General features: G+C 44.4%; 1 protein-coding gene across 1 annotated transcript; it reads left to right on the forward strand.

Moving 5' to 3' along the window:
• Positions 1-251: 251 nt before the first annotated feature.
• LOC136634402 (transcobalamin-1-like) lies at positions 252-14,826 on the forward strand. Its single transcript, XM_066609918.1, has 9 exons — positions 252-315; positions 4,732-4,923; positions 5,548-5,697; positions 5,978-6,130; positions 6,667-6,845; positions 10,082-10,297; positions 11,963-12,108; positions 13,542-13,660; positions 13,825-14,826. Exons 1-9 carry the CDS (start codon positions 252-254, stop codon positions 13,884-13,886), a joined length of 1,281 nt encoding a protein of 426 aa, XP_066466015.1. The 3' UTR covers positions 13,887-14,826.
• Positions 14,827-18,636: the final 3,810 nt, after the last annotated feature.

Here is an 18,636-nt window from a genome sequence, read left to right on the forward strand (position 1 = left end):
AGCTTCCCTTGCAGACCAAAGGCAGACTTCACAATCGCTGTTGTGCCAATCTGTGAGGCAGAGATACATGTCTCTGTGCACTTGATGTTGCTCAATGGTTCTTTTTTGTTAAAAGGAAATAACAGGGCAAGGGAGGAGCTCCTAGTCCACACCTCTCTTTGACTGATAAATACTTGGCTGTATTTATCAGTCCCAGAACAGCCCAACAAGAGCCAAGAGGCAAAGACTGTATCCAAGTGGTGATGATGATGATGAGGTCTCTGATCAGCTTGGTGTTCCTCCTTCTCATGAAAGGGCAATGTTGCCTGGGTTGTGGTAAGTAGAAATAGCTATAAATCCAGATCCCTTTAGTTCACAACTCTGTAGGCCTCTACCCCAGAATATATGAAGTTGGATGTGAATTCCTTTCTATGGCCATAGTAGAAAAGAATGACCTGCCTCAATAGCTGATTGGAGGGTTGCAAATTTTTTTCAATCAACCTTGCTTTGCTGCCTTCAATGCCAGCTTTATTTGTAGATTTTAACAGGTGATGATGGTTATCACTATGCCAAGGGCAGCTTGCTGATTTGTGCACTTGAAGCTACTGCCAGAGGCACAGGAGCAGGCTGTAGTGTTTTTTTCTGGTCAGCTAGCAACCCTCCCTGTTCTATCAGGAAGTAAAAAGGATACAATGATTATGTGTTCTACCAGTCATCATCGCACACTTTCCAACAGTCAAACGTCTTCCTCTTGGTTGTACCTGTCATGAATATGAGCTAGCTCCCTCCCCCACCCTTCAGGCAGTCTCTGGAATGTGTTTTACAAGGTTATGCTTCAGAATGCAGACTTCCATGTTACTGCAAGTAATTGTTCTAGGTGTATTAAAAGATTATGGGAATATAGAGAACATCATTACAGGATGATATTCAGGATAATGATTGATTAAAAAAAAAAGGAAGAAAAACAGTGCCTGAGAGGGCCAAATTAAGCTAGTGCAGGGTCTGTAACCTATATTATAAAGGGACCCTAAATAAATAAATAAATAAATAAATAAATAAATAAATAAGACACAGCTTACCTGCTCCAGCACATGCTGATCTTCTGCTGGTGTCAGCTTCCCACCAGTGCTTCTTCCACCATCACAACATGCTTTCTGGTAGGTTTGTGACAACCAGCGCCAGTGGAGCATACACTCCACCAGCACTGAGTTAAAGTTACATTTGAATAAATTTATTTTTTCACATCATGTTTTTAATGATGTCCGAAATGATTATGTACCATGCAGCTCCCCCAGCATGTAATCAACAGGCTTGCCAGGTTGTGAGATGCCAGTTTCACCAGAGATAGCTTGCAAGCATTTAGTGCGGGCCCCTCAAAAAAGTGCAACCAGTAGCATAGGCTATCTTTGTGACTGGGTTAATCTGGCTCTGATTCCAGGTCAGTCGGAATTGCTGACTAATGTCTGGGATGCGTCCATGAATACATTGATACATTATACAATATTTGTATGCGTAAAGGAAGAAGATAGGTATTAGACTTTAGAGGGAAGATAGATATTAGACATTCTGTTTGGGTTTGGGGGAAGAATTTGAGCCAGAATCTAGGTATTCAAGAATTTTATTCCTATGAGTCAGTAAAAATACTGGTAGTATGATCCTTCTCTTTTTTGTTAATATAATTGTATTCATAGGTTAAATAAGAAAACAAGAGGTAACCGAAGAGTATTAAAGTGACATGAAGAAGAAATGGATGTAAGCAAATTGTATAATTGTATAATATACAATATAATTGTATATTATTGTATACAATTGCATAATTGTACAATTATCATAATAATTGTATAATTATTACAAATTACATATTATCATGTAAACCATTTATTAATTTAGTTTTCTATGTAACCTATTTTTTGTTGAAAAGTGGTATATAAATAATAATACGTACTGCCACAGAGGCAGGAGTGGTGGCACTAAATGCTGAGCTTGAATTGCAAACAGTAACAGTTTAGTGTTCCTAAAGACACTTTCTCAGGGAAAAGCCATCCGAAGTAATTTACAACAGTTAGAACACAAAATCAAAATTACAAGTTACGCTTGAGCCCAAATTGTACAGAACAGTGGATTATACTGTGTGCCAGATCTCTGTCTTGGTCTCCTCCCAGAGTTTGGTGCTACTTGTGCAATGGTCAGGATGTTGGGAAAGATCTAGTTTCTCCCAACCCTTCATAAAGAATTCATATCACTTTCTGTTTCTTCAACACATCACCATGCTAACCAGTTCTCTCGGAATTGCCCCGCTGTGGTAATATTTCCATTGCTGTTTAAAGGCAGGAAGAATACCCTCAGCCAGAGAAGATACTAGAGGTTAACTTCTCCTTTTTAAGTCAGCAGAAACTAGTTGTCAATTCAGTTTGCCTTTTGAAGGAATTCCCCTTCCCTGTTTGATTGGAGAGACATTAACACACTGTTCATAAGTTGCCAAGATAAGCAAAGCAAACTTACTAAAACCTATAAATAGAGCAGAGGGAGGATGAATTCAGTCTAGTGAACTTATGGGTTCTCAGCTGTCTATCAAGAGAGAGATCTTGGGGTGGTGATGGACAGCTCGATGAAAGTGTTGATCCAGTGTGCAGCAGCTGTGAAGAAGGCCAATTCCATGCTCGGGTTACTAAAAATGATTGAGGATAAAAGCCAATATTATGCCATTGTGCAAAACGATGGTAAGACCATATCTGGAATATTCTGGTCACCACTTCTCAAAAAGGTCAGAGTGGAACTGGAAAAGGTGCAGAAGAGAACAGGAATGGGAACTTGACTCATGTCAACTCAAGTCACACAAAATACTCTTTTTCACAACTTGTGTTTACTTGAGTTGTGAATGTCACTGACCCAACTTGACTTGCGACTTCGGGTCAGTGACTCAGAAAATGAGTCATGACACTAAATGACTCGAGTCCCAATTCTCTTTTTGTGTGTGTTTGTGCTTACTTTTTTCACCACTTCTGTGTTGCTCCAAAGAGCTCATGGGTGGTCTGGAAGCCTTCAAACCGACAGCAGAAGATGTGGTGGGAGGAGGGTAGGTTGGTTCCAGGAGGCAGGGGCCATTGACAGAAGGAGGAAGGCTTAAGGTTTTGGGGGAGGCTGCATGAGGCAGTGGGAAGGACCAAAAGGTGGGGGCAGCCAGGACAGGGCATGAGGGAGGAGACTCTTTGCCATCAGAATGAACCAACTGCTTAATTTTTCTTTTGTGGACAAGAGAGGGAAGGGAGAGAAAGAGGCACCCAAAGCATGGAGGAGGAAGTTCTTGTGATAGATACATGTGACTGGAGCTTAAGCTCAGGGAGGAGAGAAAGGAGGCAGGGAAACTGGGGGGGGGGAGGTATTTCCTTGTGATAGAGGAGAAACGCCTTCAACCCTCTTGGTTCAGTTTGCATTCAGCATGGCAGGAGTAACACACCAATTTGACTCATTTCTCAGAATGACCTGTGACTTGATTTGAAATGACTCTAAATTTTTCTGATTTAGAGTTGCCACAGTTGCATGCTATGACTTGCGAGTTGAATCACGGGTCACTGACTCATGACTTGATTCGCAGCTTGGGCTCAGATACTGTAGCACATCCCTGGAAGACAGTGACCAAAATGATTACTGGGCTGGGGCACCTCTCTTACAAGGAAAGGCTACAACATTTGGGGCTCCAATCTAGAAAGAAGGTGTCTGGGGGGGGGGGCATGACTGAGACATATAACATTATACATGGGATGGATAGAGTGGATAGAAGGAAGTTCTTTTCCCTATCACACAACACCAGAACCAAGGGACATTCAATAAAATTAAGTGAGAATTAGAACTGATAAAAGTAAATATTTCTTTACCCAGTGTGTAATTAATCTGTGGAACTCCTTGCCACAGGATGTGGTGATGGTGTGTGGCCTAGATGTCTTTAAAGGGGAATTGGAGGGATTGGACAGATTTATGAAAGAAAAGTCCATCATAGGTTACAAGTCATTATGACTGTGTGCACCCTCTGAGTTTTAGAAGTAGCCTATCTGAATGTCAGATGCAAGGGAGTGCAACAGGATACCAGTAGTAGCTTGTTGTTTTGTGTGCGCCCAGGGGCATCTGGTAGGCCACTATGAGATTTGGGAAGCTGGACTAGATTGGCCGTTGACCCTCATCTAGCAGGGTTCATCTTATGTGCCTATGGGCGCAATCCTAACCAACTTTCCAGCACTGACCTAGCTGTGCCATTGTGGCGTTCACTGCATCCTGCAGTGGGGAGGCAGTCAAGGAGGCTTACCTTAAGTCCATGTTTGTTACCTTACCTTGGGGCTCACAGCTAAGTCAGTGCTGGAAAGTTGGTTAGGATTGTGCCCTATGATTAATACAATATGCCAGTTTAACAAAAATTAAGGATAGAGTCTGAATTCAAATATTAGAATACCTGACCAAGTTTAACTGGATTTATTTTCATGATGCACCAGAGCCTGAGACCTTTAGATCGGGAGTGGAAAAACTACTACTTTCAGATTTCTCAAATATTGGCAAAGACTTGAAGAGATTTGATCCTCTCCAAGCATCAGTAACTGAGGAAAAAAGAAAGCACAAATGTTTGGCTGGACTCATTGTGAGGAAGAGTATTTACAGGGGATCCCTTTTCTTCTCTCCAAGCTGGGTGTGAGGAGTAGGGAAGACTGGGGGAAAGGGGTACCTGAGGATTATGTAATATAGATGTTCCCTCTCCTCAATTAGCTGTGGATGAGGAGCATCGCCCTCTGCTGACTTATCTGCTCAACAAAATGATTCAATCCACCACTGCACCAAAAGCCCTCCCCAACCCCAGTATCTTGTTGGCTCTTCGCCTGGCTCGGAACCACAGCCTGAAAACTGAGAAGAGGCTGCTGGAGCAGCTTGCCAAGGATGCAGTGGACCGGGTGCAGAATCGTAAGTATTCGAACACTCTTGGACAGTTGGGCACTTCATAGGCATGCACTCATCTTCTCAGTCACCTGCAGCTCCTAGTATGTGAGAGTGATGCTAGATTGCCTCCGAGGTCAATTCTACCCTCCCCGTTGCACATGAACACACACATGTTAATGTCAACATTAAAAAAATGCAAAAATCAGACTCTAGACACAGCTTGTTTCCTCTTGGTCCATACACCTCTTTGAAAGAGGAACTTAAAAGAATTTCCAGTCTTTCCTGCCTTGGGTGTGATTCTTTTAGACACGGATGCTGCATGTCAGAGGATAAAATGTTAGCATTGCGATTGTAATGCTACAATGCCAATGAGATTGTATTGATGTAATGGCAATGAGATTGCTCCTGATGATATTCCTCATTGCCCACCTCATTCCTAATGTTTGCCCCTGCAAGGTTACATTTGGGGTTCATCAGAGTGACACAAAAAATGAATGTGTTCTGAGAGGACAGAGCAATAAATATTCGAGATAGATGGGCAAAGAAAAGCATCAAAAGACAGATAATTAATGGAAAAAAACTGGTGTAGCATTAGAAGAACAGAGTCTAGCACTACTAATCTCTGTTCCTCTCTACTTTTTTTTTCAGAAAAAGCTTTCTCTTCTGGTCAGGTGGCCCTCTATGACCTGGCTGTTCAGGCTTCCTGCTCTGACCCTCGACAAGTCTCTGCTGAAGGATTTGTTCTTGATCTGGTTCAACTATTGGAAGCAAAGTTTAAGCTGGAGCTGGAGAATATCCGTGAGGAGCAGGGCTCACACTGTATCGGGGGAGGCACTTCCTCTTCTCATTCTTACTTGTTTACCCTGTGTTTTTCCATGTTTTCCTGCTTCATATCATCTTCTCATTTTGCTCCTGCATCTTCCACTTTGTCTTTGTCCCTCAGTTATCCTCCATATCTCCTTCTACCATTCGGCTCCATGTACAGTATTCAATACAGTCTTCTTCCTTTCCTCAATCTGTCCAAGCTGGAGGAAACTCAAGACTGATGGCTCTTCTTTGTCTGCTTGCTTCTCTTTAGAGGTCCATGGCAACCCCCTGACCAGCTATTACCAGCTCGGCTTGTGTGTTCTCACCCTCTGCCAGCTTCAGGGCAGGTTCTCACCATCTCAGATAGCAGACCTATTCAGTCCAGATGAGAAGAAATATAACCTTGGTGACGTTTTTTCTGTGGGTGAGTAATGACTTTGATCGTCAGCAATTTCTCATGGCAACCAGAAGCACAGCCTGTATTTCCGAAAACAATGCATTCCTGATTCTCTGATGCTGATGAGCTTGTGCCAATGTGCCCTGCTTGTGATCTTATCTGCAGCATGTGTCTGACTACTACTGGTAAACCAGATGCTCATTGGGTCAGTGTGGTCATTTGTATGTTGTTGTTTTTTTTTTTTGTCTTGATGTATGTGCTTCCAATGAGTCAGTAATTTCCCATGATGAGGGACAGAGCCAAGGGGAGGTGGGATCAGTGCCTGTGGTGAAACATGGAGATGGTCTCATTATTTATTACAGTTTCATCAGTTGCAAGATGACTTGCAGTGTAACACAAACATGTGAAGCCACCAAAACATCATGCAAATCATGCATTTGCGTTGTGACTGTATTTATGACGGCAAAGCTTGTATTCCCATGATCATCACCCCTATTTTGTGAGATATCGGAAGAGGATGAGAACTTACCTTGTGACTTCTAAATTATCTTTATTCCCCACAGACACAGCATCACTTGCAGTCCTCGCTCAGATCTGTGTACAGACCACAGATAATGCCTTACCACCAGAGGTGAACATGACAATAACAGCAAACATACGTTGGCTGCTCAAGAAAATCCTGGAGCAGAAAAGCACTGATGGAGTGATCGGGAACTTTTACAGCACAGGGGAAGCCATGCAGGTGGGAAGAAAGATCATTTATGGGGTTGGAGAATGGCATTCAAACTCCATAGAGTGGACCTGAAGGGGTCTCTACCAAACAGTGTCAATACATGCAGAGAAAGAGCTTGGGCCCCAAATCACACCATAAGGCTACAGGGAGAGTCTCTTGATAGAGGCTCCATTCAGATCTTCTGAGACAACAGATATAAATTCATACCTTCATATATTTTAAACCTCCTGTCTTGTCTAGTGTTAACACACTTAGGCTTGAGGTACTTCATGCTGCCACCTTTACAGGTCTGAGGAATTGTTTGTGATGAATATGGTCTGTGTTACAACCTAATCCTGAGCTGCTCAGTTCCCAGAGGAGCAGCAGTGCCAAAATGGCTGTTGCTGGATCCTGTGGCTACCGGGCAGCTGCTGGCAGCTCAGGGGGACATTTAACATAAGAACATAAGAACAGCCCCACTGGATCAGGCCATAGGCCCATCTAGCCCAGCTTCCTGTATCTCACAGCGGCCCACCAAATGCCCCAGGGAGCACACCAGATAACAAGAGATCTCATCCTGGTGCCCTCCCTTGCATCTGGCATTCTGACATAACCCATTTCTAAAATCAGGAGGTTGCGCATACACATCATGGCTTGTACCCCATAATGGATTTTTCCTCCAGAAACTTGTCCAATTCCCTTTTAAAGGCGTCTAGGCTAGATGCCAGCACCATATCCTGTGGCAAGGAGTTCCACAGACCGACCACATGCTGAGTAAAGAAATATTTTCTTTTGTCTGTCCTAACCCGCCCAACACTCAATTTTAGTGGATGTCCCCTGGTTCTGGTATTATGTGAGAGTGTAAAGAGCATCTCCCTATTCACTCTGTCCATCCCCTGCATAATTTTGTATGTCTCAATCATGTCCCCCCTCAGGCGCCTCTTTTCTAGGCTGAAGAGGCCCAAACACCGTAGCCTTTCCTCATAAGGAAGGTGCCCCAGCCCCGTAATCATCTTAGTCGCTCTCTTTTCCATTTCCACTATGCCTTTTTTGAGATGTGGCGACCAGAACTGGACACAATACTCCAGATGTGGCCTTACCACCGATTTGTACAACGGCATTATAATATTAGCCGTTTTGTTCTCAATACCCTTCCTAATGATCCCAAGCATAGAATTGGCCTTCTTCACTGCCGCCGCACATTGGGTCGACACTTTCATCAACCTATCCACCACCACCCCAAGATCTCTCTCCTGATCTGTCACAGACAGCTCAGAACCCATCAGCCTATATCTAAAGTTTTGATTTTTTGCCCCAATGTGCATGACTTTACACTTACTGACATTGAAACGCATCTGCCATTTTGCTGCCCATTCTGTCAGTCTGGAGAGATCTTTGTGGAGCTCCTCACAATCACTTCTGGTCTTCACCACTCGGAAAAGTTTGGTGTCGTCCGCAAACTTAGCCACCTCACTGCTCAACCCTGTCTCCAGGTCATTTATGAAGAGGTTGAAAAGCACCGGTCCCAGGACAGATCCTTGGGGCACACTGCTTTTCACCTCTCTCCATTGTGAAAATTGCCCATTGACACCCACTCTCTGCTTCCTGGCCTCCAACCAGTTCTCAATCCATGAGAGGACCTGTCCTCTAGTTCCCTGACTGTGGAGTTTTTTCAATAGCCTTTGGTGAGGGACTGTGTCGAACGCCTTCTGAAAGTCCAGATAGATAATGTCCACGGGTTCTCCCGCATCCACATGCCTGTTGACCTTTTCAAAGAATTCTATAAGGTTCGTGAGGCAAGACTTACCCTTACAGAAGCCATGCTGACTCTCCCTCAGCAAGGCCTGTTCGTCTATGTGTTTTGAGATCCTATCTTTGATGAGGCATTCCACCATCTTACCCGGTATGGATGTTAGGCTGACCGGCCTATAGTTTCCCGGGTCCCCCCTCTTTCCCTTTTTAAAGATAGGCGTGACATTTGGTATCCTCCAATCTTCTGGCACTGTGGCCGTTTTGAGGGACAAGTTGCATGTTTTAGTCAAGAGATCTGCAACTTCATTCTTCAATTCCTTAATTTGTCCTCTTCCCCCGGGTAAGGGAGGAGGCCCCGCAATGGGGTTACTCAACTCTGCACTGGCTATTTAGCTGGCGCAGAGTAAAGCAGCCCTGTGGCGGGCCAGGAGCTCTGCCAGTCCCAGTCCCCTCCTGCCCCACTTTCCTCCCACTTCCCCACCCTGGAACGCCTCCCCCCACCTCAAGTTACTGCCTGGCACTCACCTGGAGTGCCGGGCAGTATTCATTTGTCCTCTGCCTGACACTGGCTCAGTGCGGGTGCCCACGCTGAGCCAGCAGGGAGTATCACGACATGCTTTACAGCATGTTTGCAATGCTTGGTGCTCTGCTGGCCATTCTGGATCAGGCCCTTAGTCTCTTGTTTTACTGTAAGAAAGATTCAGTTTCCTAAAAACTATTTGAATTGTCCACATTGACTGATTTAAATTAATACAGGTCCAGGCTGTATCTGTGGATTTGGGACCCATGGTTTTAGCTAACTGTGGGTTCCAAACCCATGGATTCAGCTAGACCTGGTCCTTTGAACGGGACTGGAGCTGTGCTCCAGTTGTGTTTGGAGGGTTTTCTGAGGGCGGAGAAGCCGCACATGACCTCCCGATCCTCAGAAGGCCTTCTAAGGCCTCTAGAAGGCTGAAAATCGCATCTTCTGGTTTTCAGCGGAAAACCAGAAGTTGTGATTTTCACCCTTCTGGAGGCCTTAGAAGGTCCTCTGAGGCTTGGGGAGGTTTCCTTGACCCTCAAAAGGCCCTCTAGATGTGACTGGAGGATTATAGGGTGCCTGACCCATTATTTAATTATCCATGGGTTTTGGCTTCTGCAGGGGTACCAGGAACAGAACCCACATGGTTGCCAAGGCACAACTGTATAACATACTAAACTTCTCAGATTGGCAGCTGGCCTAGGTTGAACAGATTATAAAGTCTATCACAGGTTGCAAACCATGATGGCCATATGCAACCTCTGGATTTTAGAAGTAGCTTGGTATGAGGGAGTGGCAAAAAGATACAGGTATCTTGTGGTCTTATGTGCTCCCAAAGGCATCTGGTGGGCCACTGAGATACAGGCAGCTGGATTAGATGGGCCCTTGACCTGATCCAGCAAGGCTCTTCTTATATTCAGATAATTGACTCGATTTCTCTCTCTCTCTCTCTCTCTCTCTCTCTCTCTCTCTCTCTTGCTGTGCCTCTGCCTAGGCTTTGACTGTAGCTGGCAGTTATCTTACACCTTTATCCTGGAGCTGCTCTCAGACTTTGGCCAGAATCCTTACTGAGATTCCTAAAGGCACTTTTGACAACCCCATGGCTGCTGCTCAGCTTGTACCCTCCCTGGAGGGCCGGACCTACCTTGATGTAAACACTATCAATTGTTCTAATGACACTGGTAAGCATGACAGGATAAATTCAACTTCAGTTAGGATTCAAGGTGCTTGATGCTTTGAAAAGGCGACTTGGGTCCAGAGGACACCATAACCAATAATTAATTCCCAAATCTAAGTTTGCTGTATTAACATAGATCACTAATCTTATATAGTAATCATGTTTTGGTGGTGTGCCATGGTGTTGTGCATCAGACACATGTCTGAAAGTGTAAACTGTACATAACCAAGCATTACAGTAGTTTACAGCCACTCTTGGTAACAGCAACACATTTCGACAGCCAAAGGTGTTCAAGCTCATAGTTTCCTTTGCCAAGGAAACAGCAGTGCTATGATCACAACCAGAAACAAGAATGGAAAGTTAAATATTTAAAATTGCTATTTGAGCACCTGAATTGGCACAGATTTTTCTCTTCCGTGACTGAAGGAGTTTGCATATCTCCAGTGGTAAGAAAACAGCACCACATATTGACCCCTTGATCACTTTTGCACCAGAGGCCCTAATACAATAATTCATGCTAGCACAACTTTGGTCACCAAAGCTGATTTCAATCCACTAACTATGCCGCATGGCCTACCAGGAACTTGATTTTTAAAAAGTAAAAAATAAACCTGTTTTTCCTGCCTACCTGGGACTGTAAAAACAAGGAAACTTGTAAAATCTTGCTATTGACGCTTGATCTTAGAGCAGCTGGAAGAGAAAAGTTGTGTCTCCCTGTGCTAGGAGAATAGCAACTAATAATGAAGATTGCCATGAGAAGACACCTGTGCTATCAGGGCTCCATCAGGCCTTCAAGGCCAAGAAGCTGGGCCTGCTAATTACAAATGGCAACAGGCAAATGTTCCAGTAATGGAGGGGGCAAGTTGTCCTGGACAGACCCTTTGTCAGATAAGCATCTGGAAAGTTATGTGGTCTGAGGCTTGTGATTGGCTAAAGCCTCTGGACAGGTAGCTGCTGTATAATTACTGTGCAGCTACTTCAGTGATGTTGTTATCGCCTGGCTCAGCTGAATTCTGAGCTGTGCAGAGCCTGACCTTAGGCTATGTGGCTACACACCTGGCAGTGATGTATTCATGTCCCCTAACTCTTGAGTCTCAAGTCAAGTCTCTACCTTCAAGTCTTAAGACCTTGGTCAAATTCTCAAGTAAAATCTTTTGAGTCTCAAGTTTTTGAGCCAGAAAAAAAGGGAAGTGGTGATGGGGTAGCTCTTTTTATTTTTTGCTTTTTTTTGTTCAAAAAATTGTTTATCTCACTCCCAGAGTTTTGGAGTCTGCCCTGAAAAATGACTGCTAACCCCAACTGCAGTAGAGAATGAGAGGTGGGGAGTACATCTTGAGAAATGGGGCTTTTTAAAAGATCAGCTATAATATGTTGCTTCACCTAGAGAAGTTCAGTCCTGTTATCAGGACTGGAGAGGAAGGTAGTGTGCTTGGGGTACTGTGAAGTGATTGAAAAGTTCTGTCTGTGATGTATAATTGGTGATGGCTTATTTATTAGAGGCTTTGGGCTCTTAAGAATATGTGGGGGGGGGGGCAAATGCCTCTTCTGATTCCTAGTTCTTTTTGCTGGAGGAAGAAATAGGCATCCAACTCTGGAGTAATTTAATTGTATCTCACTGTTACTTTTCTCTCTTACTTCCAAACAGATAACCTCACATTGACCACTCCATCACTCATCCCACCCACCACTCAACACCAGTCCAGTCATTCCATTACAGTCACATACACTGTCACTGACAGCGTGGACAACACCTTCACTGATTCCACCACAGTGTCTGTCCCTGTGGGCTCTGTCTTCTTTAAGGTGATGGAGGCTGCCCAGAAGAAGGACCCAGAGAAATTCAGGTACCACCTCAGACTTCAAGGCCATTCAATTAGACCTCTATGAGGGCAGGAGAGTATTGCCTACACACTATTGTGTAGCATTCAGAATAATGATTAGGGAAATACTCTTAGCAATTTCAGGAATGAAATTGATTCTGTCCCCCATTTACTGCCCAGAGGGTTGGCACTCTAATGGACTTGGGGGTGGTTTCCTGTAGCTTATAGGAGCTCCATCTTGCTCACAAGGTCACTCAGCTTCATGGTGTTGGCCCATTTCCTGGAAAGTGAGACAAGTTCAGAGCTGGTGTCTGCAATGAAATAATTAAATGTTCTGTGTCCCCAGGGCTGCCACTTTCTACATGGCAAATTATGTGCAGGCTAGACATTCATCACATCACCAGTCAAGTGACATGACAAGGGACAAGTCACATACCTAAGAAGTTTATGCAGAGCCAGCTCTGTTATTCAGCAGGTTAAGGCAGTCTGTTATAGGTGGCAAATCTAGAGGGCAGCATTTGGTTTATTACTATATTTTTGCTATCCCCAGTGTGTGTGTGTGTGTGTGGGGGGGGGGGTATTAGTATAAAATCCAAACACTTGGATTTTCCTCTAAGCACTAAAGTGATTCAGATGTTTCTGGTCTTATGTTGCTCACCTTCTTCCAATTAAGTGTAGCACACACCATGACGGTGAACAGATTCACATTTCCTTATACTCCCAAGGGTAATTTTAGAAAGTTTAACTTTTCCCCTGATGTACCAAATTGTGCTCACTTGGCACTTCTTGTTGAAAAAGAACATTTCCACTGAACTGGTACAAAAGTTGATGGTGATACAGATTGCACTCTGTAGAGAGAAGTATTGTTTAATGGGCAGTCCAATCCTATTCAGTACTGGTATGGTGGGCCTCACAGCCCCCTCCCAGACCTGAACTGTTCCCTGCTGTGTTCTGCCCCAAAACACCCCCTGCAGGCTTCCACTCTGCCCTTCTCCACCCTATACTGATCAGCATGGTACCGTGCCAGCAGCTGTTAGGCTGGATTCAGTTCTGGTGGGATGACCCAGGCTTTGCCATCAGTGCCCCTGTTTGCAAGTTCACAGCATGTTTGTGACAGCTGGTGCTGGTGCAGCATGCTGTGCAAAAATAGCATTGGGCAGTCTGTTAAATGTGACAAATGCATAATCTGTGATTTGCCTTTTCTGTGAAGTGTATTGTTGTCCACTGAGATTTTGCTTCTTATAAGTGAATTTCATCCATACTGAGTGTCTACTTATTATGGACACAGTTACAAAATATGAATGATCTATAAATATTATGAACAGGTTTCCATTGTATACATCCTGCATAGGAGGAGAGGTGCAGGCAGGCATATGGGGGGGGGGAGGAGGGTGTCCCTTGCAATGTTCTTTCTCTGAAGGGTAACTGAGCCCCTCTGGAAATCTCTTCTACCCTAGGTTCACATATGAGCAGACTTCGTGGGGCCCATACATCACCTCCGTGAGAGGTCTGAAAGCTGACAACAAGGAGCGTACCTACTGGCAGCTCTTGAGTGGGAAAACTCCCTTGAGCACAGGTGAGGATCAAAGGGACCTGAAAGGGTAGATAGTGAGAGCGAAGAGGAGCTGCTGGTAGAGTGGAATAAAAAGCCTGGTCCAAAGGCAGATTGTGAGATCTGATACTTTTTTTTTTTTTTTAATGCTACTGTAATCTCTCATCACATCTCTCTTCTTGTTCCAGGTGCAGGAGAATATGTCGTGTCTGATGGAGAGAGCTTGGTGGTTAAACTCACCACTTACTGAACTCCATGATGGCAGACATTTAGGGAAGGCCCATCACGTGTGTGTGTATGTCTGGTGTGGGTGTAATTTCCATTCCTGTCTATAGCTTTAAGGGTTTCTTCTGTTTTACCTAAAAACAGTCCTTAGATCAGGGGTGTCAAGCTCATTTCATACAATAGACCGAATAGCATTCATGGCACCTGCTGAGGGCTGGAAGTAACAACATTAAACAGGACGTGATACCAGTAAGCAGATGATAGCCAGAAATAAGCACTTTGTTCTCATTAGAAATGCATTCGTTGCAAATGGCAGAAGAGAAATTATGCAAATCTTGATCATATTTTCAAGATATGGGAGAGCCCAATTAAGGGCTGCCATTTCAGCATTACCACTTCTGCTGAGCCGTCTCTTCACAGTTCAGCAGCTGAGGTGCTCTGCAAAATGATACCTCAGCAGAAGTGGCGCTGCTGAAAGGGTGGCCTGTGAGACAATTGAGCTCTCCCAGGGCCTTGGAAGCATCTCCCTTTCTCACCTTTCTTGGTCTGCCCCTTCCCCCCACAGCGCTCCTTACTTTATGGGGCCTCCTGTGGGGCTCTCTCCTTCCTAACACCTTGGCAGAAGCAGCACTGCTGAAAGGCAGCACGGAGAGAGCTCAATTATCACAGGGGCTGAATAAAGAGCTTCCACAGGCCATATCTGGCCCACGGGTCCTATGTTTGACCTCTCTGCCATAGATCATGCATCATATCTTACTGGAATGCAGTAGGGTAGTATTCATGTGAAGAATAATGAAGGCTGTCATACTGTTATGAGTTATTCCTTCAATAAATATTTTTCTCTCTGTTACTTTTTGTTTTTTTTATTTTGCTTTAACATCTAGCCTAAAGACTCTGGTTAACTTGAAAGCTTGCTCACTATTTTTATATTTGAATTGGTCCTAATAAAATAATTGCAAGAAACATCTTTCTTTAATAGTCTGTGCTTTAAAAAAAAATCAATAATATTGTTAGGATCATTAGATATTGATCATAGTATGCAGAGAAATTTTTTGTACAGGGTGTCTTAAAAAGTGTACACACTTTAATGAACTCTAGTTCATACATACTGTACTTTCTAGAAAACCTGCCACACTTGAACATCTAAGGGCACAATCCTGAACATGCCCTGAGCCAACACAAGTCTCTTGTGCTGGCCTGTTACCAGTGCGAAAGTGCCGATTAAATACACAGGATAAAAACTTAAACATTTTAACTTCATTGTGGAACTTGCCTTCGTTATCACATCCCGGGTAATAATTCACAAGTGACTACTTTTTTTGATAACAGTCACCAAGAAATCTGCTACCAAGTTGGTAATTGCTTCGGAGCTATCCTCAAGGAGGAAGCCCACACATCCTGCAGAGGGACCAATAAAGTTAGATAGAATTGGCTCTAATAGGCGTCCACGAAGGTAACTATGAGCAGAGCAATGACACAAAATATGGGCAACTGTATCAGGTTCCAGATGGCAAAATTCACAAGTTCTACATTCATGTGGGATATTTTGAAATCTTCCAGAGAGACCTGAAGAAGGAAAAATATTAAATCTTGCAAGCATGAAAGCTCGCCTCTTGCCAGGATTCACTAAGTTTCGAAAATAGTTGAGACCATGACCAAAAGAAGGAGACAGACCAAAATAACACGGTGAGCAGGTGAGGTTAAGATTATGAATAAGTAACTGAGTTTCATCCTCCCATAATCTTGCCCTTAAGATTAAATATGCTCGATTAAGGTCAGTGTCTGCAAGGGATTCCAAGGAAAGTTTTACTTCAAAAAGTCTATGCCAAGTGAAGGTCCTTTAAAGGACCTTCCTTAAAAGGTCAGTAAGCAAAGAATCAGGGTGGATGTTAAGATGAAGATGTAGCCAAAATTTAAAGGCCAAAGACCATGCCATAGTCGAGGGAAGATGGACACCCAACTCAAGAATCATCGTCGATAACCTAACTTGCCAGTTGCCAGTAAGACCTCTGCCAGTGATGTTCTCTAGAGGACAGCTCCTGGAGGGCAAGCAGTGTTGCACAGGTACCTTATTTCCATGTCTCTGAACCCTGTTCAAATATACTTTACCATCAAAAGGATCAATGATTGCTACCATTATTCTTCATTTTCCATAATGTTGGCAACCTTCAGTCTTGAAAGACTATGGTATTGTGCTCTGAACGGTGGTTCTGGCACAGCATCTAGTGTGGCTGAAAAGGCTGATTCGGGAGTGACAATCCCTTCCACACTGGGAGCAAGTGTAGTGCGTCCCTGGTCTGTCTCCCTGGCTATGGGCCTTCCTTCTTTGCCTCAGTCTGTTGGCCAAGTGTCTCTTCAAACTGGGAAAGGCCATGCTGCACAGCCTGCCTCCAAGCAGAATGCTCAGAGGCCAAGGTTTGCCATCTGTTGAGGTTCATTCCTAAGGCTTTCAGATCCCTCTTGCAGATATCCTTATAGTGCAGCTGTGGTCTACCCATAGGGCACTTTCCCTGCACAAGTTCTCCATAGAGGAGATCCTTTGGGATCCGACCATCGCCCATTCTCATGACATGACCAAGCCAATGCAGGCGTCTGTTTCAGCAGTGTATACATGCTAGGGATTCCAGCTCATTCCAGGATTGTGTTGTTTGGAACTTTGTCCTGCCAGGTGATGCTGAGGATGCGTCGGAGGCAGCGCATGTGGAAAGCGTTCAGTTTCCTCTCCTGTTGTGAGCGAAGAGTCCATGACTCGCTGCAGTACAGAAGTGTACTCAGGACGCAAGCTCTGTAGACCTGGATCTTGGTATGTTCCGTCAGCTTCTTGTTGGACCAGACTCCCTTTGCGAGTCTGGAAAACATGGTAGCTGCTTTGCCAGTGCGTCTGTTTAGCTCGGTATCAAGAGAAAGAGTGTCGGAGATAGTTGAGCCAAGGTACACAAAGTCATGGACAACCTCCAGTTCGTGTGCAGAGATTGTAATGCAGAGAGGTGAGTCCACATCCTGAACCATGACCTGTGTTTTCTTCAGGCTGATTGTCAGTCCAAAGTCTTGGCAAGCCTTGCTAAAACGATCCATGAGCTGCTGGAGATCTTTGGCAGAGTGGGCGGTGACAGCTGCATCATTGGCAAAGAGGAACTCACGCAGACATTTCAGCTGGACTTTGGACTTTGCTCTCAGTCTGGAGAGGTTGAAGAGCTTTCTGTCTGATCTGGTCTGGAGATAGATGCCTTCTGTTGCAGTTCCAAAGGCCTGCTTCAGTAGGACAGCGAAGAAAATCCCAAACAAGGTCAGCGCGAGAACACAGCCCTGCTTTACTCCGCTTCAGATGTCAAAGGGGTCTGATGTTGAGCCATCAAAGACTACAGTGCCCTTCATGTCCTCGTGGAAATACCTGATGATGCTGAGGAGCCTGGGTGGACATCCGATCTTGGGGAGAATCTTGAAGAGGCCGTCCCTGCTGACCAGGTCGAAAGCCTTCGTGAGATCTATGAAGGCTATAAAGAATGGCTGTCATTGTTCCCTGCATTTCTCCTGCAGCTGTCTAAGGGAGAATACCATATCAGTGGTGGACCTGTTGGCTTGGAATCTACACTGCGATTCTGGATAGACGCTCTCTGCAAGTACCTGGAGCCTCTTCAGTGCAACTTGGGCAAACAGCTTTCCTACAACACTAAGGAGAGAGATGCTGCGGTAGTTATTGCAGTCACCCCTGTCGCCTTTTTTCTTGTACAGCATGACGATGTTTCCATCTTTCATGTCCTGTGGTACTCCACCTTCTCTCCAACAGAGGCAGAGGATTTCGTGCAGCTCAGTGGTGATGATCTCTTGGCAACACTTTAGGACTTCAGCAGTGATGAAGATCTTGTTTTTTAAGGTGAAGAACAGGATTGGGAGTTGTTCATTCAGCGCAAATATCCTTGAAATATTAGCAACAACAATACTTAGCACTTTTATTGCACTTGCATGAAGATGGTTAGGCCAATTTTATAACCAGATTCCCCAAGGACTGAAAGATAGCTAACCTAAAACCACCTAGTGAACTTATGGCTGAGGTATGGTTTTAAGGGGGACTTTCTGATTTGCAGCTCACTGTTTTAATACAATCTACACAATATCTTGGGCCAAACTAGGCACACGTACAAATGTGTGTGATTAAAGGCATACTTTCAACTGGAAGGACCTCTTATTTGCTAAGCAAAAAGCAGATGTGTATGTGTAGAATCTTGTTCAAGACCAGAACATGGGAACAGACGGAGGTTCATACATCCCCTGCCCCTCCCTTTTCAAGCTGCAAATCCCCATCCCTGAAGAGGTAATTTCTTCACTCACTGCTTTGGGGTGTGGCATGAGATGAGCTTGGTAGAATTAAGGTACTGGAGAGTTTCACTGGAGTCACATTCAGCCCAATAATCTATTTTCAAAACTGGATCTCAGCTTTAGAAGTTGTGCAATGACAATGAAGATGAGAGGACCTCTAAGCATCTCTTTCCCACATAACTGAATAATGGCAGCCATTACTAGAAGTTTTCCATTCAACCCTGATGCTTCCTGGTAAAGACTGCAGATAGTAGGCCTGCAAAAGGCCACTCCTTGATACTCTGAGAACTGCCAACAAGCAACAACCAGTGTGGCTGTGTGGCTCTTTGGATTGATTTTGATGTGACTCCTTGATTTTTCTTCCTTGCAGAATTTAGCCCGGAAAGATGTTTCTGTTCAATTTATCCTGCCTAATGTGCAAAGGGCTAGGGAAAGTCACACAGCTTGGCACAATACAC

The sequence above is a fragment of the Tiliqua scincoides genome, chromosome 1 (genome assembly GCF_035046505.1).
Source record: "Tiliqua scincoides isolate rTilSci1 chromosome 1, rTilSci1.hap2, whole genome shotgun sequence".
Classification (NCBI taxonomy): Eukaryota; Metazoa; Chordata; class Lepidosauria; order Squamata; family Scincidae; genus Tiliqua; species Tiliqua scincoides.